Source organism: Aquila chrysaetos, chromosome 2, assembly GCF_900496995.4.
Source record: "Aquila chrysaetos chrysaetos chromosome 2, bAquChr1.4, whole genome shotgun sequence".
NCBI lineage: Eukaryota > Metazoa > Chordata > Aves > Accipitriformes > Accipitridae > Aquila > Aquila chrysaetos.
In genome coordinates, this window is record NC_044005.1 from 3,065,895 (window position 1) to 3,075,865 (window position 9,971).

At 46.7% G+C, this 9,971-nt stretch overlaps 1 protein-coding gene across 2 annotated transcripts; it reads left to right on the forward strand.

Moving 5' to 3' along the window:
• The first annotated feature begins 737 nt into the window (after positions 1-737).
• On the forward strand, positions 738-9,771 carry LRR1 (leucine rich repeat protein 1). Of its 2 annotated transcripts, XM_030004933.2 has the most exons (4): positions 741-1,010; positions 1,128-1,226; positions 5,401-6,128; positions 8,765-9,771. In XM_030004933.2, the coding sequence occupies exons 1-4, from the start codon at positions 822-824 to the stop codon at positions 9,015-9,017; spliced, it is 1,269 nt and encodes a 422-aa protein (XP_029860793.1). In that variant the 5' UTR covers positions 741-821; the 3' UTR covers positions 9,018-9,771. The 2 variants fall into 2 exon arrangements, with proteins under 2 accessions (XP_029860802.1, XP_029860793.1); XM_030004942.2 differs by lacking the exon at positions 1,128-1,226 and having other exon boundaries at positions 738-1,010.
• The last annotated feature ends 200 nt before the right edge of the window (positions 9,772-9,971 follow it).

Below are 9,971 nucleotides of genomic sequence, written 5' to 3' on the forward strand. Positions count from 1 at the left end.
AACTTTTGTCACTCTGTTACGTACCAGAAATTGCCCAAAAGATTTGCCCGTGGTGCTGGACCTGTGGCACAGAGCCACACGGCCCGGTGAGCAGCCATGTCTCACCACCGAGGCCGGGCAACGCGCCTGCCCCGTTCTGTGTTCCTCACACCCTGGCCTGGGCTCCTCACTGCTGCCAGCACGGGCGGTGCACCGCACCTGGTGTCAGCCCCCAGTCACAGAGCCCAGGGGCCATGAGGGACCAGCGTGCCCACAGGCGTGCTCCCCTGTGTCCCTTCACACGCGCTGTCTCCTCAGCTCATCCATGTCCCCTCACACCCGCCGTCCCTCCAGTTCCCTCCCTGTCCCCTCACACCCGCCGCCAGGCCGCCGGCGGTGGCTTTTCCCGCCGAGTCGAGAGGGGCCGAGCCGAGCCGAGTAGTGCCGAGAGGGGCCGAGCCGAGCCGAGCGGTGCCGAGAGGGGCCGAGCCGAGCCGAGTGGTGCCGAAGGGGCCGGGCCCAGCCGAGCCGAGCGGTGCCGAGCGCCTCCTCCAGGGGGCACCGGCGCACATCCCCGCGCTGAGGGCCCCTCGCTCGGGCTGCCCGCGGCTGCCGGTGCTGCCGGTACCGCCGCCCTCCCTTCCCGCCCTGCGATCCTCTTCCGCCGGGCGGTCCCTCGCCCCCTGACCGGCGACGGCGGTCGGTCGGTCGGTCTGCAGGAGTCAGGGGAGTCAGGCATCGCGTCTGGCGCCCGTGCGCGGAGCGGGCGGGAGGCCCCCGGGCGGTGCCCGCCCCGCTCCGCCCCTGAGCGGGGCCGTTGGTCGGCGGCGGGGCGGGCGGCGATGCGGCTGCAGTGTGAGGTGGAGGTGGTCAGCCGGCTCCTGCCCACCTGCGGGCTACGGGGCCGCGGCCGCGGTACCAGGGCCCTCCTCTCTCTCGGCCGTCCGCCCGGACGGGCGCGGGGCGGCGGCGGCGGCGGCGTTTACCTCATGGTGTGCACGGCGAGGGACCGGGTCGGTGCTCGCTACAAGGTGGGGATGGCGGCCCCGTTGGGGGGGGGGGGGGGAACCGGACCGAGACCGGGGCCGGGGGCTGAGACGGGTCCCCTCGTCCCGCCGCGGCTGCTGAGCGCCCGGTGTGCCCCGTAGGTGCAGGAGAACATCGAGCGGTTCTTCACCCGGTTCGTGGAGGAGGGCAAGGCCACCGTCCGTCTGCGAGAGCCGGCCGTGGATGTCTGCCTCAGTAAGGTGGGTGCGGGGGTCGCGGCTGGCGGCCCGGGACACCGGGGAGGAATCGGTGCCGTGCTGGAAACCGAGGGGTGTGTGGAGAGGGCAGGGGGGTGGTTCGCCGGGGTCTGCTCCGCGACCGTGCTGGGTGGGCCTCAGTGGGTCCGTCTCTCTGTCTGTCTGTCTGCTCGGGGTCTGTGCCACTGGTCCCATACGGCGACCGAGTCTTAACGGTCTTCTCGGACCTGCCACAGCCTTGGCGTAGGAGATGTAAACGAGGGAGCGTGAATGAGTACGAAACGTCCTCAGCAGGCTACAGCAAAAAGGGAAATACAAGGGCGCTCACAGGTTTTGTGCCAGGAAGGCTGGGCCCAGCTTCTTTGCAGGGCCGTGTTCCGATTCTCCCATCTGCTCCCCCTGGAGAAACAGCAGGAGCAGAAAAGTCCGTTTTTCGTGTTGTTCTTCATCGCTTGTTTAGAGAGAAATTTTTTCACCTCTCTGATACAGTATCTTGCTCTTTGGCTGTAAATTCTATGAAACAGTTACTGCTTATAGTCTTTCCAGTGAAAAAAAATTGAGAATACTCTTTTCTTAATGGACAAGCAGTGTGCCCACTGTGGTTTTCAAAGCTGGAGACCCATGGTGTGGATCAGCGGTAGAGGCACCATCTCACCTTAATGCTTAGCTGAAAGCAGGACTCACCAATGTATTTATTTACAATTTATAGGACATTTGGAAGCTGTAAAGTGTTTTTAATAATGCTGAACTCGCCAAAAAAAAAACACCACACATATTAACGTTCAGTTTTTATCTTGTTAAGTTTTTTTCCTGTGCCTGTTGCAGAAGTCTTTTGTAGCTTTGTAGAAGAGGAAAGCGGGACAGCTTTTCTAAAACCTTAGAGTTAGGACGTGTAAATAAAAGCAAATAATATTGATGGCCTGTTTGGAAAATCATTTTGACTTTCTATTGCAACTGTGATTCTTTGGCCTGAAGGAGATCCTTTAATAATTTCAGTGATGTCAGACTGAGCAGCTGTAATCATGAGTGGTGAAGCTTACTCCTTCAGAAGCAGAACGTTTTCTCAAAGGGCCTGTCTAAGGAGAAATGCGCAGGGTGCTTTTAAACTGCAGCTGCAACAGGCACTGATAACAGTCTTGCCAGAGTGGAGTGGAGCTCGGGGCAGGCTGCGAGGTCTGCTTGAGAAACAAGGTGAATGAATCTGTACTCAGGACGGTGACATACTGAAAAGAAAACAAATGTGACCCAGCAAGAAAGAAAAAACACTTATCTTGTTGGGTATAAGGCCCGTAGCTGAATATAAGCCTGAATATAGTTGTGGTAGCCCAAGATTTTGCAGAATGTGGCACAGTGCTATGGTGATCTGGAAATACCTTGTCTGTGCAAGAGTGAAGGCTGTGGTGGTAAGGAAAGCAGCCTTAATTTGATGAAGAGAGCAGTTCGCCTTATAAGGGCTAAATAGAAAAGAAGCAGTGTGTGTCCAAATCCAATTAATTTTTTTTTGTGTCAGAAGCAAATGTGCTCTGTATCTTGCAAAAAAGAAAAGTCATGCATGTCGCATTAGATCCAGAATATCTTCTTGTTCTGCATCCTTTCCTCTGAACATTTCTGCTGAAGTGTGAGCAGTCAAAAAGTTTATCTCAGAGCAAGCAGGCCTGTTGTAAGAGGCTCTATCTACTAGTAGTATAAAATTGGAGAGGAAAGGTCTGTGTCTTAGTGCTATGAGATCTAATTTAGACCTTTTATAGGGCCTGTAAGGAAACCGTGTGACATACATTCTTTCAGTGTGGGTAGTAGTTCAGTTAACAACTAAATCTGTTGTTTTCTGTATGATGAGATAGTCCACAGTGTTGTTAGACTGAAAAGAAAGTCTCAACCAAATCTAATGAAACGGGAGCTAGAATAATGACCGGAGTTGCTCCGAGGAGGCTGGATCCTCGCTGCCCATTTTAACATAAGGCTCACCCTCATACTGTCAAGCTCCAGGATCAAATCCACTAAATTCTTCCAAAGCCAGGGATACCATATATTCCTCTTAAATGCTTCAAATCCGGAAACCCAATTTAAGATGTTTGATACCTTTTCTGTAGTGTTTCTGCTAGTCTTTCATTATTTCGTTACAGAAAGGCTTCTTAACTGTCAAAGATGGATAAAAGCTTTGTAGAAAAGAGATTTCCAGGTATGACTATACCAATTGTGTGCAACTACCATGCAAAATCCCACTCTTTGTACTCTGCCAGGCGGTGCGATCTGCTGCATTCAGCCACATCAGAAATTAAGTTGAGAAACATCGGTCTGGAACATTCAACCCTGGAGCAAAAATAATAAAGTCACTGTGTTGGGTTTTTTCCTTCAGCAAGCCTGTGCCTGCTGCGTTGCACACAAGGTCTGAAATCCGTGTAATCTCTGATTGCCTTGTCATCATTCATTTAGCTGTGAAACAAGAGACTTGTAAGGCATCAGTGCAGATTAACCTCTTTTCCCAACATCTTTTCTGTGGTTGAGACTGCAGACTTGTGGCAGAAAATTGCGTCCTGAGCTCTTCCAACTAATTCTTTGCTTTTTTTTCTGAGATGTGTCTTAGTATTTTTCTCAACGTATTCAAGGTTTTTCAGCAATAGGTTTACAGATACCACATTGCCTTTATGAAGGTATTGTGGAGGAGATTTGATACAGAGGTATCTGTTGTGCCTCATACTTCGAGAGCAAAGAAATATTGCCTGTAACTTAATTCTAATGTATAGTTATTTATTTTAGTTTGTCTTTTGAGATCTGGAGGGCTTTTTCTCCTTACTTCCAATTTTAGTCAGCTACTTATTACCCTCAGAACCATGACAAATCTGCCTGTAGTTAGGGGGAGTTCTATAGCTAAATGTTTTAGTTAGATTGGCTGAGATAATGAATGTTGGTGGTCTTGGATACAAAGGGTTTTGATGTGCAGCTTCCCCATCTCTGGAGGGCATCACATCAGGAGTTAAGAGACTAGATGTGCATGGGATGCTGAAGGAAAACAACCATTTTAGGTTACTGATGCAGTCAAGTATGTTTGACTTTTATTGTCTTTATTTCTATCACATAAGCATCCGGAAGTCTCCAAGATCCTTGCTCTGTTGTGCTAGGTGCTTATAGCATATTATGTAAGCTAGTTCTGGACCCTCTAGAATTTGGTATAAACAAATACATTTAGGAGCAAAAAATTGTCTTTCAGGCGCAGAAACAGGTGTCGCTAGGCTTGGGCAAGTTAAGCTGGGGACAGAGTGCAAACCTCTCGATTCTCAGAGCCATGCCAAAACTCCAAGTTTGCTCTTTCCTGCAATGAGAGGTGACTTTTACTTGTATGGATGCATCGTGCTTTTTATTTTAGAATTCACTTTGTAGCTTAGTGCCTGCCAGCTGCAGGTCAGCTTGAGTAGAGACTTGCTGGGAAATTTAGAAGAGAAACATTTGGTCACCCTGTTATTCATAAAACTTAATTGTATCAGTACAACAGATGTATCACAGCTTTCTTGACCTTTATTTAAAATACAGGTCATCTGATACTCCATTCATTTGACTCTCTGTCCTTTCTGCCATTATATTATATCCCACCTAAAGCAAAATTAGTCAGTTGTTTGCAGAAGGACTGCAAATAATTATCCTCGTGTTTGATGCTGGCACAACCAGAGCTGTGCGTGACCAGAAGCACTTACTTAACCTGCCTTGAAGCTTTCCACCTTCCTTTATGTTAAATTTAACCTCAGCTTCCATCCTTTTCCTTCCTCGCAACTTTCAGAAATGATTGCCTCAGGTTTTAGATCTCCGATTTCCCCGTTTGTGTTTTTTATAAACACTCCCTTTATCGTGTTGCAGGTTAGGAAGATCACAGTGCATCAGGCTTTTTTTCTGTACTTTATTTTCAGCTGTGAATTCAGTGCTTTGTTCCTTTTCTGAGTAATGCAGCGCAGTTTGTTTGATCTAGATTATTCAGAGAGGTTGTAACTTCTCATTCAAATTGCATGCCATTTGTTCTTAAATACTGTAAACAGCACGTTGACCTAATAAGCCAGAGTTGTTTCCCACTTCATTGCCCTGCTCAGTTAGTATCTCCTGATACATGTACAAAATAGTTCAGAAAGTGTTAGTACAAATAAGCACAAGAATAATGAACTTTTAATTCCACGTTTGTGTTTCCCTGTAGGCAAATGCCAGCAATTTAAAGAATTTCCTTTCAGCTGTGAGACTGGCTCACCAAGGGACCGACACAGGAGCTCTCCCTCTCTCAACATTGGTACCAGCAAAGAACTCGGAAGTTGAAAAACCTAAGACAAAAATGATCATAACTTCAAGAAGGGACTATCCTCTCACTAAAAACTTCCCTTACTCCCTCGAACATCTCCAAGCCTCATACTGCAAGCTTGCTCGTATCGACATGCGTGTGCTTTGTTTGAAGAAACTCCGAAAACTAGACCTGAGTCATAATCATATTAAGCAGCTGCCAGCTACTATTGGTGATCTGATCTGTCTTCAGGAGCTGAATTTGCATGACAATCACCTGGAGTCCTTCAGTGGGGCTCTGTGCAACTCCACCCTTCAGAAATCACTTCAATTCTTGGACCTCAGCCAAAACAAAATTAAAGCACTTCCAATTCAGTTTTGCCAGCTTCGAGAACTCGTTAATTTAAAGCTGGATGACAATGAGTTGATTAGGTTGCCATTCAAGATTGGCCAGTTAGGTCATTTACGCTTTTTGTCAGCAGCTCGGAACAAACTTCCTTTCTTGCCCAGTGATTTTAGGAAACTCTGTCTTGAGAACTTGGATCTCTTTGGAAATCCTTTTGAACAGCCTAATCCGCTTGTTCCCAATATACAACTGAAAATACCATTGACTTTATTAGAGTGTGCTGCAAGAGCAACCATAAATTACAGGTAAGAGTAGCATGATGGGTACATTCCGTTTCAAACCTGTGTAAACTTCCCTGATTTGGGGTTTTTTTTCCTGCCAGTGGCTATTGCTCTTCACCTACTAAGAATCATAAGGTTAAAGTTGCTTTGAATTCCATTTGTAAAATCATGCCTTTGTTATACAGGATAACGCAGGTTCCCATAGTAAACTGATGACTGGGAAGCATTTACAGAAAGATAAAGACTGAAATGTTTTTATCCATAAAATGGGGGCACTGTTAACAGAATATTCTTGACCAGCCATGGGGAAAAGAGAATCAGTTCTACAATCCTGAACTACTTCTGGCATTTTGTATTGAGCAGCTTACATTACAGTGGATTTTGTGGCACGGATCATATTCTGTGTGGGGCTCTAGCTTGGAAATCACTTTCAAACATGGTTGCCCTTCATCTTGTGCTCACATTAAAGTATGCTAAAACTGTGTGTCATACCCATTAGCCTGTCGCTGTCCCTTCCGATGTGAGAATAACGTGTTGGCAAAAGGTTACTTTCTACCATACAGCTCCTAGTTACAGTCACGGATCGGTCTGCCTCTGCTTTAGATGGGACCTTACCCAAGCTGAGCAGTGTTAGAAAGATAGCGCAAGGTGGCATCTCATAGGGCACATGTCACGCAGAAGTTGGCATTACCTACTGCAGGCTTCTCCCTGCCTTAGGTTTTCCCTGAGCTGTTAATTTCCTTTGGTGTTGGAGTGAGGGTGTTCTGTCTTATGCGGAGACGCACAGTTCTGAGGTAACTTTAAAATTATTATTTCACCAAGTAAACATCATCCGTGCCAGGCTGCTGTTTGTTATCAGTTTTCTCCCCCCACGCCACGTACATAGCTCCGCCTGCGTGCCGCTGCCTGTGATCCTTTCGGTACCAGCTGCTGCTACTCCCACCCTGTTCTGGGTGGAAAGGGAGCAAGAAGGTGGAAAAGAGTCACTGGTACAGAAAGGGGGTGAGAGACAGACTTGAAGTGTTCCTAATCTACGTTCTGTGCCCGTTCCTGCCTTGGGGGTGGGGAGCGCCCCATAAACCTGGGTTAATTGCTCGGAAGCCTGTGCTCAAGGTGTCCACAGGCATGCAGGGCACACCCTGGAAATGAGCTGAGCGACCAAATGTTCTGGCTCAAATCTTACCCGCTTCTGACCTTGCCGATTTCATTACAGTAATTAAACTCCACGCATCTCCTTTCCCAACTTTATATAAATTGCAGTGGTTTTGATATGAATATTATTAAGGCATGTTTTTTTCTAGAGAACATAATCCCTCAACACTGGTCAGATATTGCTGCTCAGTTACATTACCGGAGTACCTGAGGATACCTAGTCATTAACCCAGCCCCTGGCCCTCATGCAGCAGGCTTTAAGGAAATGGCATCACACAGAACAGAAAAGGCTTTCTGCTCCAGGAGTCTCAGTGGGGCAAGGGGCAATGGAAGCAGTCCCCTTGCCCATGGGTCTGTGATTATTAGGAGACAGCATTGGTCAGAGTGGTCCTGATTATCTTAAATGGAAAAGAAAAAAGTCTAACAAGTGGGCAACAGACATTCTGTCTGATATTCGCTGGAGGTGAGAATTAACAAAGAATGAGAAACAGGAGTGATGATGGGCTGTAAAAACCTTGAGAAAGGAAGAAAACAGAAAGAGGGAAGATGCGAAAGCAAACGTCTGGAAATAATCTTCATAGTGGCATTCTGGGCAAGTACCAGAGCTGTGATTATGCTTTTCCTGACCGGAAAAAAGGATGTCCTGAAATTGAGGTGGTGAAAAAAAACCCACAGGAGTCTCAGCTATGTGAATGATGGTATGTAGAAGGAATTGGGAATATGTAGGTGTAGTCAGGATGTGAGTCAGTGAGACCTATTCTGTGAGTCTCGAGTGATAGCTGGGCACTGGGGATACTCATGCTTTGAAGTTAACAGGACAAAGTACTTCAGGGAAATTATTTATTTAGTCCCCCAAACACAATGCCGCTCTGCTGTGAATTTAACAAGAAGCAATTCTTGTTCCTGTCTCTGGATGTCATTATTGACACGATGGACGAAAAGAGTGGTATTTCAAGAGAACCTTAATTTATTGCCTGCAATGTAGTACGACTGTAAAAAGGCTTATTTTATCTCCTGTTTCCTCTGGATACGGTGTTTTTACGCTGCTACCACTTCTTCGTGTTAGAGAGTGAGGAGTAAATGGTGGGTGCTTTGTCAGGCTGGGATGAAATACAGTGATCCTCCTGGCTAATGTGAGGGAAGAGCAGATATGTGCCCACTTGTCTCATTATGCTTAATCATCTTTTTAATTCTCTAATTCTCTATCACTGTAATACAGGCTGTTTTGATTTGTGTGAACTCCCTGGTTCTTGTTGCAGTGTCTTCTGGAGTTCAGGTCCTTGGTCCTCAGGGGTCAGTAACATGGTTGCATGTTTTTAGTGGCTGTCCTGGAAAGTGGCATTTAATTCCTAACCAGTCCAATATTGCAAGCAGCAAAATTTCAAATTTGCCTTGTCTATGATCTCAGAAGGGCGTTTCTTCCAACCGGTGCATATGGCGTGTCACTGTGTGTGAGTGACAGTGGTTAATTTTGTAGTGAATTCACACTTACTCCTCTTGTTCAACAGAATCCCTTATGGCTGTCGTCTCCTTCCTTCTCACCTTTGTGAAGATCTGGAAGTGGCTAAAACATGCCAGTGCGGAAGTGCCTGTCTAAGCAGCTTCATTCAGATCACGGTGACCATGAATCTCCATCACGTAGCTCACACCGTGGTCCTCGTGGATAACATGGGAGGTACGGAAGCACCCATCATCTGCTACTTCTGTTCTCTAGACTGCTATTCCCAGTTCCTGGATCGGTACCTGCAGAGTAACGGGTGACCATTATCGGGCGCAAAAGCTCTCCCTGAAGTTCTGTCCAGTGACAGAGGAGCCTGAAGTTGTTTTCTGCTTGTTACCCACTCGTGCTGTCATAGGGCATTTCCTGCAGAGAGCAAATGTCAGTCTTGCAGTGAGGGGGCACTGTCAGCCTGATCCCGTGGCCTGACTGTTCCTCCACCAGTAGAATCTCTCTTTGGTTGGAATAAAAAGCAATGCTTAGCTTGAATGAATCTTCCTTAGAATGCATTTTGCTTTCTTTTTCCTATTACTGTGACTTAGTTCAGAGTATTGCGACAGTTTTCTTTGTTTTGTGGTGTAAGTGGTTTCTTCTTGCTAGGAGAAGGAAGGTATCAAACTGCTTTGCTTGCTTACACTTGAGCCTCTGAACTCTGCCTGCAGAAGATGACTACGTTGACTTGTATCACTGGACTGGACTCTTCCCAAGTTGTTTACTGTAGAGCAACTTGGTAGGCTGCTATGAGAAGAAATTACGGTGTGAGCAGTTCAAAACTGGTCATGTCATTCCAGGTGCTTCTTTTTAACAAGTTCAGTTAACAGCATTATCACTTCAAGCAGGGACCAGCATTGCTGGTTTTTTACCGAAGCAAATGGGTTTTGGTTTTATCTCTTTGTGATACAAGAAATGTCTTTTTCTAAATATGTGACTTAAACTTTGTTTCTTAACACTCATGTTTTAAAGATTCTTGAATCGTTCACTGTGTCAATTTATTAAATTTTGAAACCCTTCTATGTACATGCAAATTGTGCTTTCTCTTAATGAGTTTTTCAGCCAGTGTATTCTAGGGATTAGCTCCTGGCCTTTTTCCTGGTGAAGGTACCAAAATACTTGAGAGTATCCACACACCCTTATTTCATGTCTTGTCAGCTGGTCCATGGCTGGGGTGTTGAAACAGCATGGAACAGAAATCCCTTGAGAAGTCTTTAGGTGTCCCA

What these genes read in the sequence shown, in the direction of transcription:
- LRR1 (XM_030004933.2), top strand. Translation starts at nt 822, where the DNA reads ATGCGGCTGCAGTGTGAGGTGGAGGTGGTCAGCCGGCTCCTGCCCACC. An exon ending in TGGATGTCTGCCTCAGTAAG is followed by an intron (nt 1,227 to 5,400) that starts GTGGGTGCGGGG and finishes GTTTCCCTGTAG; the next exon opens with GCAAATGCCAGCAATTTAAA. An exon ending in AGAGCAACCATAAATTACAG is followed by an intron (nt 6,129 to 8,764) that starts GTAAGAGTAGCA and finishes CTTGTTCAACAG; the next exon opens with AATCCCTTATGGCTGTCGTC.